Source organism: Montipora capricornis, chromosome 8, assembly GCF_036669925.1.
Source record: "Montipora capricornis isolate CH-2021 chromosome 8, ASM3666992v2, whole genome shotgun sequence".
NCBI lineage: Eukaryota > Metazoa > Cnidaria > Anthozoa > Scleractinia > Acroporidae > Montipora > Montipora capricornis.
The window spans coordinates 36,946,052-36,963,551 of NC_090890.1; the positions used below are offsets into that span (position 1 = coordinate 36,946,052).

Below are 17,500 nucleotides of genomic sequence, written 5' to 3' on the forward strand. Positions count from 1 at the left end.
GACCTTTTAATGAAACAGTCTTCTTACAGGGGCACCCAACGAATCTGTTCCTCACATTATCTGTTCCCTAGAGGAATCTTGCTGGCTGGCAAAAATACAGGTGTTTCGATTAGCCGGCTGGGAAATTTTGTTATTGATAGAGGTTTTGCCTGGCGATTACCGACTTTTTCTGGCACTTCAACCCGAGCTGGCTGTAGAAACTGACTGAGAACGACTAAAAAAAAAAAAGAAAAAACTCGTTTCCTCTCCCAGAGAGTAGTCACAAACATACGACGGCTGGTCAGAGTGATTGCGCTTGCGGAAAAAACCTGTTTTTTCCCGGTTTTGTCGCTTTTGTTCGGTCGTTTTGGATCGAGGGATTTGAAAGCGCGCGGAATTTCTGGCTGGGAAATAAATTTGATCAGCTGGCTGGGAAACCAACCAATTTTATCTAGCTGGCTGGGAAATTTCTTGTGTGTCTTGCTGGGAAAAAGGAACAGATAATGTTTTCCCAGCAACACTGAAAAACACCTGAAAATGCCTTAATAACATTTATTTTCATTAACTGGAATATAATAATACAATTTACAACAAATTGGTCGTTGGGTGCCCCTGTTCTTACACGAGGGTATACTATTTACTAAAGCGTCTGTTGCGCTTTAGTTCATAACGGAATGTCCCCCTGAACGGTAATAAACTATCAAGACAGGGTTTCAGGGTCCCTTACGATAAAGGTGAAAGTGACTTTACCCAATTTCACGATACACCTGTTATTTGTACAATTAATGTTTGGAAGCACAACGGCTTACTTATGGAAAATCAAGTTTTACTTCAATACCTCCTATTCGGTGAGATAATTTAATGGGGTTTTCTAAATTTGAAAAAGAAAATCCTAGGCTCCAAAAACTAAACTGAGTTTTAGACCGTTACCATGGCACCAATTGTGAAAAATGGAAGGTGCTGTAATCCATTTCCATTTAAAACCCTCAGTTGCCTATGAACAACCCTTTTGAGCCTCCTAATGATGTATTTACCTTTATAACGGTAAAAATTGGCGCAATCCATGTTTCTTCAAGTGGAAATGTTGATACGAAGCCAGACCCTAACAACAGCAGAAGTGGAAAATAAAAAATAAGATTGGCAAACTATTCCAAGAATGAGTATCACTTATGCTCAAGCACTTTTGAAAAACAAACAGCACTCTAAAAGTTACCTAGATGTGGCTCTCTTTTTCTTTTTCACCTTCGAAAATAAAGTTTCAAAACTTTTTCGTTCCGTGATGGATATCAGTTAATCATTAATGAATCCCAGTGAATCAAAGTTATGAAAATTTAGCAACGGTCAGAGAAAAAAATGCACATGTCAAGTTTCAGAAATTTTTTGTTTGATTTTCCGTGATGGATATCAGTTAATCATTAATAACGACTCCCAGTAAAAGTGAAGTTGAGACAAAATCAACTCATTTAACAGTTCATCCAGGGTTTTCACTTTTAAATTATACATTGGTTCACGTGATCATGAAGAAAGGGGTTGGCAGGTGACCAGAATTATGCAAATTAGCAACGGACGGAGAAACAAACGGAAAAGAATAAAAAGCTAGTTGGCAAATTTAGCAACACGCAGGCTGCTGTGTCATTCTCTTTTTCTTACTTTCATCGATATCTGAAGCTCAGTGCAGGCAAGAAATCAACTGAAATGAATCCAACTTCCTTAGAATCAGTTTAGAAATTCAATCTTTCTGAAAAACTATAATGAGGCAGAAACCTGTTGTGAGCCATGATTTAAAGTGATTTTGATAAAAATATGCGCTCCTCACAGTAATTCTCTATCCAGACTATTCCACTCTCCATGCCATTCCTTAAATTTCTTTCGGGATCATTTGCGGTCCAATATGGGGATCATCTGCGTTCCGGGATCATTTGCGGACCCGTACAACTCTCTGCTTTTCTTGCGAAACTCAAATTTCAGAATTTCTCCAGCGCCTTCTTCTCAAATTTCTTTTTTATTTGAGGCGTATTTGCCTACAAAGACACTCGACATAAGGACCCGTGCTCACTGGGCAAATTTTTGTTTATTTTGCGAAAAAATCTATCATCCTGGCATGCCGTTTCTCACCAAATTTTGTCAAGCCTTAACAAACTTCAAAGGCGCTGTCGTCCTGCTTCGCAGCAGGACAAACCTTTGTCAGGCGTGAAAACTATACATATTTTGCAATTTACACGGCATGAGTCAAACAAATTTTGTCAGCCTAGAGAAGTGCTGTGTAATCTCAAATTCCCAATTAACGTCAACCACCCTCCTTTGCAACCAAGAGCGCCATATCAAAGCGAAAGCGATGGCCTATAGCTGCGCTATTATCAATTCAGTGAAATTGGATGGGCAAAATTAAAAACAAAAAGGAAAAATGATAACACAAACAACAGAACCTATAGGCCATTTCAGAAACGTGAGAGGACCGGGACGAGTTTCTCATACTTGCTTGGATTGAAAATCTAAACTCTTCAACTGAAATGCTACCAAATGAAAAGCTATCCAGCCAAGTTTGAGAGTTTTCTACGGAAAATTGGCCAAATGGGAGACTTGCAAAAGTTGCAAAATCCCATACAAACCCTTATAATTTTGTGGCCTGTCTACCCATTCCATACAAACTCTCTATTTTAGGTGATATTTGAAGATATATTATTTCACCATTTTCCTCCTCTAAATACATCTATTCTTGGTAAAGACTCTCAAACTTGGTTGATCTTTCATTTGAATGTCTTAGTTTTTTAGACAAACTGAAAACAACCAAACTCGTCTCAGTCCTCTCGCGTTTCTGAAATGGCTTATATCGAGATGAATGTTTCTCGTAATCGAGCGCAGATTATAGACGTACGTGAACTTTCAACCAAGAAACGATGGCGAAGTATCGTTTTGTTGAGTATACTAAAAAACAAGGAAATAACACGATCTTCTCCTTAAAATTCAGAATTAATAGATACTTGCGATGTTTGGAACTTCTCAAATTGATCGAGCTTTATTTTGACGAGTTTAAAAGATTGATTATGAGTTAGTTATGAACTATTAATTATGAATGTACTTTCCCATAAAATCGAGGATTCCCCTCTGTGACATCAATGCACACCGGAAAAAAATATCCATGCATGCTTAGTGCCCAGGCATGAGCGGCTTCTAAGAAGTATCGAAACAATCACTGAAAAACACGTTAACCCAGGAAAAAGGATTGGTTTAATTATAGTATTGGTTTAATTATTCCTTGGATTACGGCCCACTGGTGGCTCAGTTGGTTGAGATCGGGCTGTCACGCGGGAGGTCGCGGGTTCGAACCCCGGCCAGGTCAACACTCAGGATCTTAAAATAACTGAGAAGAAAGTGCTGCCTCTGTAATTTCATCTGCAAATGGTTAGACTTTCAAGTCCCGGATAAGGACTATAAACCGTAGGCCCCGTTTCACAAATATCTTCCATGTTCATAACTTCCTGTGGGGCGTGAAAAAACTCACAAACTATTCGAGAGGAGTACGGGATGAAGTCCGGCTTGGCGATGATGTTTCTAAAAAGGCTTGTGGTGTACGAGGCCACCTAAGCAGAAACAGCTGTAAGTCAAAAGGGACTTTGCCGAGTTCTGGAATACCGGTATGTAAATGTTAATGTAGGGCTTAATTTGGTGTACAGTATGGGGACCAGTTCTCGGCCACAAAAAAACGTTAACTTGTATTTTTTACCTTGGAATAGCCGTAAGTACTTGAATTTCAAAGACAACTAGCTTCAGCAATCAGTTTACACATGTAAAGTTATCGACTGCTCAACGCTGTTTTCTCGCGAGTAATAACGAAAATGGACGCGTCGTTCGTGGACCCAGTTATCGGCCAGGGCGGCCCAGTTCTCGGCCACAAAAGAGTGCGCTCGATTCCTCATAACAAACAACGCTTTATCACCAATTTTTGTTGTTAAGTCACTAATAAGACTTGTGTTTGATATTTCGCCCACAAAGTATCCTTAACGAGCTTTGTTTCATGTTCGAAGAGGAAGTTTTTTTCACGCCTAGTTTTTCTCTTAATTATTCCATGGCAAGCGAGGCTAAAAAATGAGTTGGGTATTTCAAAATGGGTCCGGTAAGTCAGAACTCATAGTTTTAATTCATATCTACTGTCAGAACATGCCACCCCATTACAGCTTTACTTTTACAAATGATTTGACAAGAAAACTCCATACAAAACTATGAGCGCTTTTTAGTGTTGTCGACGGCGAGCAGGGTGGCCGAGAATAGGCAAATACGCAAAAGTACCAAGGAAATATTGAGGAGTGAATTTAGGTCAAAGAATAAAATAGGCCAGGAAAAGTTTATATTTAACCGAAAGCTTTATCACTCTACGTTCTTTATGCCAAGAATTGGCTCATTTGGGTCTCCTATACGGATAAAATATAAACTTGAATTAGACCATGTAATTCGAGTAGCCGTAAACAAACACGTTTTCGTGAAAACCAAATTCACCTACCTTCGTGTCACCTCGACTTGCTTACAGTATATGGTAGCTGTAAACTCAAAACTCGGCAGGACGAAAGGCAAGGAATCAAGCTACCTTTGGAAGCAATTGCTTTTTATTCAGATTCATTTGTGGCGCAAAAAATAAACGTTGAACAAAAAGTGGCCGAGAACTGGGCCCCTTACTGTACCACAAGGGAACGTAATTTCTGAATATAGGCATTAATCATAGTCTTGAAGCAATCGAGAATTTTCCATCGTTGGCAGGCATCGAGAAAAAACAGCCTATTAGGAATCCCCTTATGCATCTATTAATGTTAAGCCCGAGGGGCAGGACCCTGGGCATATGTGGGGAATTTAACCTCTATTGCCTTTCCCACCCTCGGGAATTTGACTAAGAATCCGGGTCCCAGGGTGAGGACGTTTGTTTTTTTTTTTGCGCGGAGGAATGGGACCAAGTTACATCGTACCATGTGCTCGTCTGTGCGCCAGCCAACTTGGAATTGAAGTAGCGCGGCTAAGGCCCTGTAAGACGGCTGTTTTTAATAGAGGTAAGCACTTGTTTAATATTTATATAAAAACACTACTTCTCACTACTCATTTTCTATAGAAATTGATGGAGCACTTTACTTTGTGGGGATTGTGTGGATTGTTGATAATATCGACTCGCTTTTCGTCAGTGAATCAAACGTTGGAATTCTATTAATATTTTCTATCCATTTACAAGGAGAATGCCTCTCTTAAAGATCACGAGCGCCTGTAGAACAAAAGGTGGGGATATTTGATCTGATTTGACCAAATTTTGGGGCCCCACGGTGGGGATTTTGATCGAAATTTCTTCTGAAAAGTCAAATGCCCCACAAATGCCCGATGTGGCGTTTATTCGAGGAATGTAAGAAAAAAGAAGTACACGTTTAATTTTCTAAACGTTGATCACAAGCCAGATAATTAATATAACACTCTGTCCTGGTACAATTAATATTTCATCGGAGATCGGAGCACTGAAGAGCGACTGAGACCTGTCACTCGATTATGCAGCTATAAAAATCTAATAATCTCTTTCTCCACTCTCAGTTCTCTTTCACTCTTAAGAAAAAACGTCGGGATCTATGCAAGAATTGCTACGCACTGAATCGTCATGGGTTCATGAGCACTTTTATACTCGCAATGTCAAAACGAATTGCAAGTGCGAGTTACCCAGGCCTTCGAGAGCGTACATTTAGGTCCAGGCTTGCTCGGTCCCGCTTTTAAGCAATTGCGCGAACTTTCACTTATCACTTAATCTTTTAGTGCAGTCTGTGTGCAACGAAGTTTCTATGTAAATTTTCAACTTTTACTAGTCTTGTCTTCTTCAGCGTTCGGTACGCTTGAGATTTGTAAGTCGTTTCTACTCACCCTTGCATACGGAACTCGCGCTCGCAGTGCGCGCGGCAGTCAAAAGTGTGCTATCCTGTCAATCATTTGCCCTTTCACCGGAAACGGTGCATTTCTGTGTGTAAACGACGTTGTTGTCGATCTACGCTGTCGAAAGGACGCCATCAAAGTCTTTCTCGAAGTTAACACAAATAAAGATATTATCAATACGGTTTTGACGTCTTCTTACACTTGATTCGGAAATACCAGACTGAATTCGCCTTAGAATAGTTCGAAAAAGCACAAATAACAGCCAAAGCAGAACACCTGACATTCAGATCGCCGCTCACTGGCAACCCAGTTTTGGCACCAAAGCTTGATGACAAAAAGGTTGCCACAAAACCTTTTACATGGGTTTCTGGCTCTTTAAATTGCAAACAATCGACGTAACGCCGGAGAGCACAGGTTCTCCCGCTCGCTGAATTCTGACTGGTCAATTCAAATTTCGGTAGCTCTCGGTGTATGCACGGCCAAGTTTATCCGTATGTAAACTGGTGTATTTGTTTCTAAATTCAGATACTACCGTTAAGGCTCTTGGCTTTACGTCTTTTCGTTTGTTACGTGAATCAATTTCAAAGTGATAACAAAAAACGTAGTCAAACTACGGCGAGTTTGTTACAGAATAGCTTTACTTTATAGTCTTCTATTAGTCGTATTTAGTGATATTTCGGAATTTTTTTCATATTTTCCTATTTCTAAAATCGTTTTTTAAATCACCAATTGTTTCTTATGTAAATTTACGCAATTCAGCCTTTATAGCCTGTTAAGGTAAGTATTAATATTCTATCTAACAGAAGCTATATTCCCAGTACTATAGTGCAATCTGGGATGGGCTACAACTTCGGGCAGAAATAGTTGTAACACTTCGCTGGAAAAGCATGTAAATCACATCAAAGCTGTCAACATACCCTTCCTGTTCCCTCGTTTGAATATTGCATTTATCGGTTGGTTTTTCCACTCGAACCCATAAACACCCACCTTAAAAGGGAAGAGAGGGCAAATTTCCGTCTGTTACATTTGTGACCGAGATGGTAACTGTAGTTGTTATATAGCTGAATCTTTTTCCCCAACAGCGCGCGCTCTCATTGGTTACTTCGAGGTCACATGGCATCTAACAATAAAATTGTTTCCCGCCAAAAGTCTCTGAGCGGGCAACAGCTCCAAATCTATGACGTCAGACCTGTTACCCGCGAATGTTGACCGACAACCGCCGTTGTCGTTACCATGGCAAGTTTTTGTTTTTGTGCTATATAACAAATCACTTAATAACTGGTCCCTCGGGAAACAGTTCTTTTTGTTCCCCTCGAATTACAATGTTTCCCTCTGTTGCGCCTCTGGGAAACATTGAGATTCTCGGGAAACAAATTAACTGTTCCCTCGGGACCAGTCATTAAGTGTTTATTGTTTGTCTAGCAGACAAACTTCAAACGTTGCAAAATTGCGCTGCCAGAGTGATCACGAAGTCCAACAATGACAAAAGATACAACTATTATCCCCTTTATGCGCTTGGTTGGGGACAGGACCTCGGTCAAAAAGGAGAAAAACTAAAAGCTATTACCATGTTCAAGGCATTGAACAAAATGGCGTCTAAAGCTAAAATATTAGGGAGTTTAAACACGCGACGTCGACGTTTTTGAGCCGCAGACGGCAACCGGAAGTGAGCTGTTTTCTCTTTTAACTTGTCTTCACACAACGACATTTATATTGCTAAGTATCTTTTCTCATTAGAAATGATTAGTAGAAAAATCTGGGAGACACTGCTGTCCTGACAGGCGAAATGATCATTTTCGGTTACCGTCCTCGGCTCAAAGAACTCAAAGAACGCGACGCTCTCCTCGATTCAGTTTGAGGGATAGAGAGATGTATGGTTTATTCACGTGCTGGAAGTTCGGATTTCGTTACAAATAACTTGTATTGTACAACGTGAAAAATATCACTCAAATCTCCACAATAGACACTCATTGCCCTGGTCCAAAACACGAAGTAGGGAACCGTAACTCTAGTCTGTTTCTTTCGTTCTGTTTTTGCTACTAGTAATGCGTTTCGCAAAATGAAATAACACCCCCCACTCCCTTCGCCTATTAAGCCCTCATCAAACGTGGTTGAAATAAGTAAGCCCCCAGGAGGCTTAATAGAGAAATTACGGTACATGAAGAGGTCGTTTTAGAGAGGCTGTTCTCTGGGTCCACATGGCTGCTACGAAAAGCTGTGACAATCCGAAAAGACTGAGAGGTCTGGAAATCTACGATTTCTAAGCTATGCAGACTCATCATCACGCGACACACAGTTGTTAATCATATAATCTTTTTTTTTTTTATTAGAAGCAAATGACACTGTAGTTCACTTGCTACGTGCCTAAATAAAATGCATGTGTACATGCACGTATACTATATATGTTCGTCACAAAAAAAAACCAACGTGGCCAATTTGATACAGAACTTTCTTGTGTATTGTTTAAAATGAGACAAACATGCAAACATTTCAATAACCCACTCTAAGTAAGTTGACCCGCCCATAAATAGAGGCGTATATCTTCCAGACTGGGTTTTCATTTTTCGTGATTTAATTAAGACGCTGGATATAAGATTGAATAAAAAAATAGTTTCAATCCATTGCCATTTTCTCTAGCTTTAGTTATACAAAAAATACCATAAGCTCACGAATCTTGGTAAAGAATATACAGCATTACTATTGGATTTGCATTAATACAAAGACGTTTCTAGTCATTGAAGTAAGACTAAAATGTCGAGACACGTTCCATTAATTCAAAGCCCACATCCGCCCATTAGTGTTAAGAACCCCAACTGGCAGGAGGCAACCAATTAGCTATTTACAAAGCGTGGTAGAATTGAATTCGGGACAACGGGAAACAAATCCAAACCAGAGGCTAGAACGGGATTGAATCCGGGACAACCGGAAACAAATCCAAACCAGAGGTTAGAACGGGATTGAATCCAGGACGACCGAAAAAAAACCCAAACGAGAGGTTAGAACGGGACTGAATCCGGGACAACCGGAAACAAATCCAAACCAGAGGTTAGAACGAGATTGAATCCAGGACAACCGGAAACAAATCCAAACCAGAGGTTAGAACGGGATTGAATCCAGGACAACCGGAAGCAATTCCAAACCAGGGGTTAGACCTGGATTTGATCCCGGAGCAACCGCATGCCCCAACGCCCTAACCAGTGGAGTATGCCGCCCTTTTCTGTGATGTAGTAGAAATACCTCCGTTTACTCCCACAACTTATGGATACACCAAATAAAGAGGTCCTGACCAAATACGAAAATGACAACATTACTGTGTGAGAAAAAAAACGCATTAACGCAGGCGTTGTTGTCTAGGACATCACAAAAGAGGAAAGTCTAATTATGACATCTCTTGTTAAAATCTTAAAATTTGCTAAAAGCACCCTGGAATTACCTGACCTGCCTAAAAGGAGAACTGAAGTAAATATGAAAGCAAGCTATCAATAAAATAAGACAAAAAAAAACACGAAGGACTGTTTTAACTCTGAATACGTATTCCGTTGCTGTAAGGAATTTGCACACAGTACGCCACCGTTGGTTGCTTCCACAAACAAGCATCAACAACAACGACAACAATCAGTCGCCTAAAGGTGTTTATCACGTTTAACATCCATGTCCTTGAGTTGAGTTTCACAAAGAAACTAAAAGTGGGTGAACTCAGAAAAACCAAATAGTTTTGCCTGCGAGCGATGGGGAACTTGAAGCAACGTCGGCGTCCTACGTTGAGGCGTTCTGTCCTCGAGTAAATTGGGGCGAGAAGCTGAAGACCGGTCTCATCGACGCAAGGGTGGAATTAGCGTTATTTTAATTGAAATACACATCCTGTCTTTCCGCAGACACTCCAGTCTGGCCTTGACGACCCTCTCAAATTAAAATAAGGTCTTACATCAATTTGCAAACTAACCCATAAGGCGGTTACTAATTTACTTTAAAAGTTATACACTCGTTATTTCCTCTTTGAGAATCATCCGTTATTCATGCTTATCCACATTGTCTTCGACCTCACGGTACGTTCCAAACCCACCAATGATGGAGGGCCAAAAATTCCACACCGTCCATACCAGATAAACGCCAAAGGAAATACTCCAAAAGAAGGCAACGTGGAAAGGAAGTGGTATGGTGAGAGTCTCCCAGCCAAACTTCACACAGATGAGAACCTCTGTGGCCTCAATGGCACTAACAACCCACGCCTGTTGACCGAACCTCTTGCAGGTGCTGCAACGTAGTAAAATGCCAACAGTTAATGATATAGTGTGGCGCGTCAGTTTTTTCACACTTGCAGAGGGAGCTTTCTGCAGGGGATTTGTTCCGGAAATTCGTCACGAAGTTTTTAAGAAATCATGCAGTCTTACCCTGCTCGGCAGACATATACTTGATTTCCCTCTCTAGTGAGAAGGAAACCTCTGCACGGATCTCCTCGATGTCGTCCAGAACTTTGGACGAATATTTAAACTCTTAACCGGTTTTAAACATGAAGACGCACTATAAAAGGAGTGGTACCTTAGACACATGCAAATAATTTATCAATCAACGGTGGACGCAACCGAGCTCTGTGATAATTTGTACAGTAAAAAAGCCTCTTATGGCAATGCTTCCGTAATATGCAATAAAATGTTATGTCGTTCTTTTTTTAATCCCCAGTCCCCTTTCCTCGCGCTAGAAATATCTTTTAGGGCTTCCGTGTCTCTGTTGCTGTTTGTTGATCACCATCTTGGATAATTAATCAGTTGTGCTTGAAAGAATTCGAACAAAGGCAGAGCGTGAGGCGACCCCTTTTATAGTGCGTCTTCGTGTTTAAACCCGCTATAACCAGTTTGAATTTTAACGTTTGCCGAATGGCGGAAGAGTGGAAGCGACGTTGCATCGACGTCACGAAGTGCAAGCGTGACAGAACATCGAGGAGATCTGTGCAGAGTAATGATCAAGGAAACCTCTGCGGGAGTGACAAGCAGGGTAGACTTTCAGAGTCCAGGTTGGACGTCTGAAACCTTAATTGTAGTACTAGTAATAGTTGACAGTACAACTACCCAAGCTGTAAAGCGTTTATCAATTCAGAGATCTTTCTCGAAAAGATTTCTGTGTCGTGCTTCTTAAAAGGTGTTTGTACGTCTGTAAAAACCGATCGCTTTGCTTCAAGTCAGTTGAGCCATTCAGCCATATTGTCCGAATGAAGTTCCACGGAGTTGAAATCCTGAACCCTCTAATTTCCCTGAGCTATCATCACATTGTTAACTTGCATTTATAACTTACTGCTCCTATAGAAATATTGTCTCAAATAAAATTCTTGCGGTCTCGCCAGGAAAATAAGAGCTTAGGAAATAATTCAAACTTAACACATGATGTAACTTCCTCACAGTGAGGATCAAATTTTTCACACCTACGCAAGAAAAACTGCAGTAAACACAGGTAATTTCGAATGACTGTGAAATATAACGACTCTAACTATGAATGAAAAACCGCTGTTTAACATGCTTTTAATATCATTATTTCACAATCATTCATTCACTGTACGTGATATAGATGTAGTACGAACTAGCAACTGACCAGATTACAGATGGCTTGCTGGCTCAGATGGCAGAACAGTGCAGCGAGATCGCAAAGACATGGGTTCGAGTCCCATTCAAGTCTGGATTTTTTTTTCTTCAGGCTTCCTTAGCAACTGCCATGATCATTCTCGCCTAGAGAAAAATAATTTCTCTCTTTGAATGACTTATTTGAACACCTTAACATTGTACATCATGGGTACCACAGACTTACTTGCGTGCGTTTAAAACCCATTTACTCCGTACGAGCCTACAGTAGTTCTGACAAATCGAAGCTGATCATACAAGCTTTAATCTAATACTATCTCGCTGAAAGGCGCGTTTACAGGACAGAGGAAAAATGGCACGGGTCCGATGAAAAGTGGAATGGTTCCAATCATTTTTGTAAAGATACAGTGAACTTCTCCGTTCCGCAACGGGACCATAGGCGCCTATGGTCCCGTAGCAGAACGGACCCGTGCCGTTTTTCCTCTATCGTGTAAACGCGCCTTAAAAGGATTCTTATCAACCACAATGATCTGCCCGTGTCGTATCCTCCATTTTCTCTACCACAAAAATTCGGAAATTTATCAAGACCACTCATCGTCGTGCATCGTCCATAGTTTTGTTTTTTTGTTTTTTTTTTATAATTAGAGCCTTTGTTCTTCACCAAAGCATTGCCGAAGTATCGTTCAATCTATTTGACTACCTATTTTGTCGCTCATTGGCGTGTTTATGAAAAAAGGTGGGTAGACTTTCATATACCGGACTAAAATGGCGGAGCACAAAAGAGCTGTGGTTATTCCGATTAGGCCTTGCTAATTAGGTATTGTTAAGTTCGCTTTGTTCTTTTGTTTTATGAACATTAATTGCTTTGGATCCGGTATAGGAAAGATCAGCCAAAAGGTATTTTTTAGTGAGGCGTTCAATGGCTGGTCGAGATCCAAAGTGTAGAAGGCCAAAGGAAACAGATTAAGTTAACTGAGGCATGAATCGACTATCAATCTTTGGAATGAAAGAAAAGAAAGTATTTCCTCGAAAGGGCTGACCAAAAACCAATTTGCAGAGATTTTACTGCACCAAAGCATCGAAGAACTCCGCTCAAGGTGCAGCATTAGAGGATGACCTCCTGGATCCCAGTAAGCGAGTTAGTGCCCTGGACCACAATGATGCCTCTCTGCTAGAGGAAAATCTAAATATATTAACGAGCAACACATGGCTTCTACACAATATAAAATATTCTCCATTCCTACATCTGAAGAGTCTCGTACGAGCACGACAATTATTGTCAATCAACCGGAATTTCAGAAATTCCTTGGGACATCTCCCCACTATGCAATCTTAGAAACTGACAGAGGGACATTTTAAATATTTTCATAGAACAGGATTTCAAGCCCAAAACGGCGGACCAATTTCCGACAATATTATCGTGATGTGCAGGATGTGTTCAATTTGACGTCTTTACGAAGACTCTTTTGGTTGTGTTGACTTCGGTCAATCTGAGGTTGAGGAGCAAGTGTGGAACGGAGTGTGAGTTTAACCGTTTGTATTTTAGACAATTTTGAAAGGATCTACGGAAAATTAATGATCTAGAGCATCGTTTTACTTACGGGTCATCCATGTGATGGAATGTCTCGTTGAGTGCGACGGCGCCAATGCAGAGAAAGAGTAACAAACGAGCTTGCATGAGAAAGTGGGGAGGAGGTATCCACAAAATGAACTTGAGGTAAAACAGGTTTAGTTCCGCAATAAGAAACTGAAAGAAGAAAATGAGATCTAGTTTTAGATAAGATGCACTCCATTTGTAATGAAAGTTATGTTTCGCCGAAGGCGAGGTCAATTTCGGTGAATAAAAACCGATGTTCACCGAGCCTGAGATGAATAATAGTTTTAGTCTAATTACATAGGTGATTATTTTTTTGAAAATATGCATTTTCTTTAAATCAATTCATTGCTTCGTCTGCCACCTCGAGAAAAGGGCTGGCGGCCATTTTGAAATTTTTGGTGATTATCGCGTTATTTATCACCTCAGGTGCAACCAATCAGCACAGAGAATTTTCATTTATCACCTACGTAATTAAACTAATATGAATTAACCCCAGTTAATTGAATAGAGAGTTTTCTTTATCATTACACCTTATTCCAAAATGGCCGCCACTTAAGAATTCTTTTGTTTCCTAGCAAATTGGCCCTGTTGACCTCGCTTTCAAAAGTAAAATTCAAGAGACTATTTAACCTAGAACGAGGCTAAATGGGCCAGTTTGCAATCAAACAAAAGAATACATAAATGGCGGCCATTTTGGAATAAGTTGTCATTCGGGGATACTCGGAAAAAATCGGAGTGCTCGTTTGCAGGAGTCGAACCTACGACCTTCCGATTACTAGTTCGTATGCTCTACCGCTAAGCTATTGGGGATGATCGGAAAACTCCGAGTGCTCCTTTGCAGGAGTCGAACCTAAAACCTTCCGATTACTAGTTCGGATGATCTTCCGCTGAGGTATAGGGGATGATCTGAAAAATCCGAGTGTTCCTTTGCAGGAGTCGAACCTACGACCTTCCGATTACTAGTTCGGATGCTCTTCCGCAAAGCTATAGGGGATGATCGGAAAAATCCGAGTGCTCCTTTGCAGGAGTCCAACCTATAAAACCTTCCGATTACTAGATCGGATGCTCTTCCGCTAAGCTATAGGGAATGATCGGAAAAATCCGAGTTCTCCATTTTTAGGAGTCGAACGAACGACCTTCCGATTACTACTTCGGATGCTCTTCCACTGAGCTATAGGAAACCCGTGCAGGGGAAGAAGTGCACTCCACTTGGTTAGTCTTGTGGCTTGATAGGTAGAACGTTTAGGGCAAGTGGACGCCGCAACTCCTCTACCACAGCCACGACTTGAACACCTCTTACTGCGTAAACCCTAAGCGAAAATTGACCTTGTTAAGTGTTTTGAATCAAGTAATTCTGGGCATTTTTAAAACCGTAACAAATGAAGATATCTGCATATAAAAGGAAAATAGCGCAATTACCGAAGGAATTACTAAAAAGACCAAGATGGCCGTGGTCACATTTTATTACAGGTATACCAACATAACTGCCATTATGCAATATGAAAAACGCGTCACAATGGAATCTCTCCAGGGACGGGTAAAAACAGGTACATACCACAGCGGTGATTCCACACACTGCTAGCCTGTTCCAGGCTCTCAGATAGTCGAGAAAACGAAAGGAACAGCCTGTGAAAAGCGAGTGGGGGCTTGGGTCGAGGCGAGGCGGGAGAGCCTGTAAGCATCTCTTTAAATTCTTCATTCCGGTATACCAGCTCCTGGTATACCCTCTGATTGGTCAATTTTGACAGTTTACATCAACACTTTCGTCATCATTTTGATTCACGCGCGGAGCACGAAAGAAAGAACTCTGTCGCCGAGTGTCTTAATATTCCCAAACGTACGAGCCCTCAGATTCGAGCAAAAGTTGTGTCTGTTCAACTTTAATAAGTCGAAAAAACGAGCCGTTTGCAATGCTTCCAACTGGTTTTGGTAAAAGCATAAATTTTCAGTTACTGCCGCGCGTTGTGAAAGCGCTTCAATGTTGTGATACGACATCTCTCCACACCGCTTACAATATAGCATCACTGGGTACGATATATAGTTCGCATTTGACACAACTATTATCTCCCCTGCACGCCACAATTGTTAGCATTCAACGGCGCTCTCTGAAAACTCTGACGAACGAGAAAAATACAATATTTTGTTATTCTTTCTTATGCAAATACTTGGCTGCGTATTCGAATTCACCAGCTCGGGTCAATTAAATTTCTGCCTTCATCGCCTTCGAAAAAATGAGAGCAAAAAGAGAAAACCAAAAAAATTTGCCGAAAACAGGCTTGTATTTCCGTTGTATGTCTTAAAGCTTTAAAAGATCAAGCGATTTTCAGGAAGCGAAGGTGATGGCTACGTGTCTGTATACTGCAAATGCAATTGAAGCCATCCACATGAAATATCAATCTTTCATATTCATTATCGGTTGTCCTGATGCATCAGAGCTGAAGTTTATTGATGAGGCCATCTTATCATCTAGGCCAGAAACTTCAATGGTCGGGTTTCTGTTTTCCTTGGAAAAGTCAACAGAGCGTCGGGAACTCGCAGCTTTCGAACTGGTCGTGTCTTTTGGTCGAATTTGCTAAATCTCCCGTCGGTGATTTCCTTGACACTCGTTTCCCGGTTGCTTTGAAGACTCTTTGACAATGCCTTCGTTCGCTTGTAAAGTTATTTTCCCAAAAATTGCCTTAAATTCTGGCTAACGTACTCGCACAAGCGAGAATTAACGCATCACCTTTGAACAACAATAAAAGAATCGCGCTTGAACTCGCGTGGGACCACACAATGCCGCCCTTTTTCAACACTTTGACATTGACATTTTGACATGCGAAAGGTTATTTGCAAAGTGGGCGGAATGAAGAATTTAAAGAGATGCTTACAGGCTCTCCCGCCTCGCCTCGACCCAAGCCCCCATTCGCTTTTCACACGCAGTTCTTTTCGTTTTCTCGACTATCTGAGAGCCTGGAACAGGCTAACACACTGCAAGCCATCTTCTCAGGCTTGTGGTGGCTTTCCAGTCATATGACGTCCAGGAATACGGAGTAAATTGTTCGGCCACTCTTTTAAGTTTACCGCTAAATTAAGAAAGATGAACAAATTTGTGAACGAATGCTGAATGTATTCACAACAATTTTGAACGTTTCTTCATCGCACTAGGCACTTAATTTTCAAGTAGCAACCTTTGAAAAGTCGGTAGGCTTTGCTTTATCGAACACCAATATTATTATTGGTATACCTTAGTTAGTGCTCCAGCGCTAGAACGGCTAGAAACTTAATTAACGTTTCTTTCCTTTCCTTTCCTTTCCTTACCTAAGGCGTGCCACTTGCCATGGATAAAAACTCACAAGGGAAACAACAATTTTAACTTTTGACTCGCACGTGATCAGGTTGTGCACCAACCTCGTTCCCAGGGTGTCTATTCTCTGCCTCCCTGGGTCGTTGGAAGAGAGACCCTGGTTGCGGCTGGTCACGTGACCACCCAGAATCTGGGTGGTAAAAAAATCTGCAGGAAGGATGGGAAAAATGCTCTTCTACTATCATAGCAGCGAAATGCTTTTAAACAATAACTAAAGAGGAAGTTATTTTATTTTTGATATTATTGTTTTGTGGCGTTGTCGTAATTTTTTTTATTGCTGGAAAGTGATCACAAGGCCAAGATGAAACTGTATGCAAAGTAAAAAAAAATACTGTACTGCAGAATTAGAACCAGCTCTGAATCCGCTGAACAGAATTTAAAGTGTCTATTCTTCTAGCACCGAGACACTGTATAATTGAAATCAACTTAAATTTGAGCGGTTTTCAATTGAGTGTCGGAAGTAATTAGCGAATTGCTTTGGTTTTGCATTACTTCACTCAGTGATTGGTTCAAAGTTCTCGCGCCATTTTTTTCAACCAATCAGAAGTGAAACTAAAACCAATAGTGGCTCGCGCGTACACATTTTCCCGCGCTTTGTGTCGGCTACGTGTAATTACTTCGCCTTTTGATTAGTTTACTGGATTGTCTCCGTCCTTTTTCATTGGCCAAAGTACTTAATTGGCTTTGGTTTCATGTAAATCAAATCAATCGTTGGTATTTGACGAGAGGAAAAAACCGCAGTTCCCGGAGCAAAACTCTTCTGAGAAGATTAGAAACCAACAAACTCAACCCACATAAGTCTGGAAATTGTACCCGGGCCACATTGGTGAGATGCGAGGGCTCTCATCACTGCACCAGCCCTGCTCCCCACAGTAAAATGTTACACAAATCTACTTATGTCCGGAAATCGAGGTCATCAGTTGCACACCCAAGTTTGATATCCAACAGGAAGTGCCCCTTTAAGTCTAAGTACTTGCTACCTATTTCTAGCAACGAGGTAAGTGTAAGATTGAACGCTATTTTTTGGTGAGGACAAATACAGCTATTTATCATAAGGCCGTACGGCCCCACGCACGCTTTCACTGTAAAACTACTGGGAAAATCCCCGTATGAGGGCCG

General features: G+C 41.0%; 3 protein-coding genes across 5 annotated transcripts in view; all 3 read right to left on the reverse strand.

Annotated features, from left to right (window-relative positions):
* LOC138014243 (uncharacterized) overlaps positions 1-17,500 on the reverse strand; it is a 185,949-nt gene that overhangs the window by 97,992 nt on the left and 70,457 nt on the right. The window lies entirely within an intron of this gene.
* LOC138014242 (phosphatidylserine synthase 2-like) lies at positions 8,165-15,933 on the reverse strand. Of its 2 annotated transcripts, XR_011125275.1 has the most exons (4): positions 14,591-15,933; positions 13,040-13,185; positions 8,909-10,122; positions 8,165-8,764 (listed from the first exon to the last, which is right to left on the reverse strand). XR_011125275.1 is itself a non-coding variant. In XM_068861291.1 (3 exons), the coding sequence occupies exons 1-3, from the start codon at positions 14,732-14,734 to the stop codon at positions 9,879-9,881; spliced, it is 534 nt and encodes a 177-aa protein (XP_068717392.1). In that variant the 5' UTR covers positions 14,735-15,933; the 3' UTR covers positions 8,165-9,878. The 2 variants fall into 2 exon arrangements, 1 of the variants encoding a protein (XP_068717392.1); XM_068861291.1 differs by having other exon boundaries at positions 8,165-10,122.
* LOC138014240 (phosphatidylserine synthase 2-like) overlaps positions 15,959-17,500 on the reverse strand; it is a 26,688-nt gene continuing 25,146 nt past the window's right edge. The window contains exon 9 of the mRNA XM_068861289.1: positions 15,959-16,100. Within this exon, the coding sequence (XP_068717390.1) occupies positions 15,998-16,100 (103 nt within the window). The 3' untranslated portion in view covers positions 15,959-15,997. The remainder of the gene's footprint in view (positions 16,101-17,500) is intronic.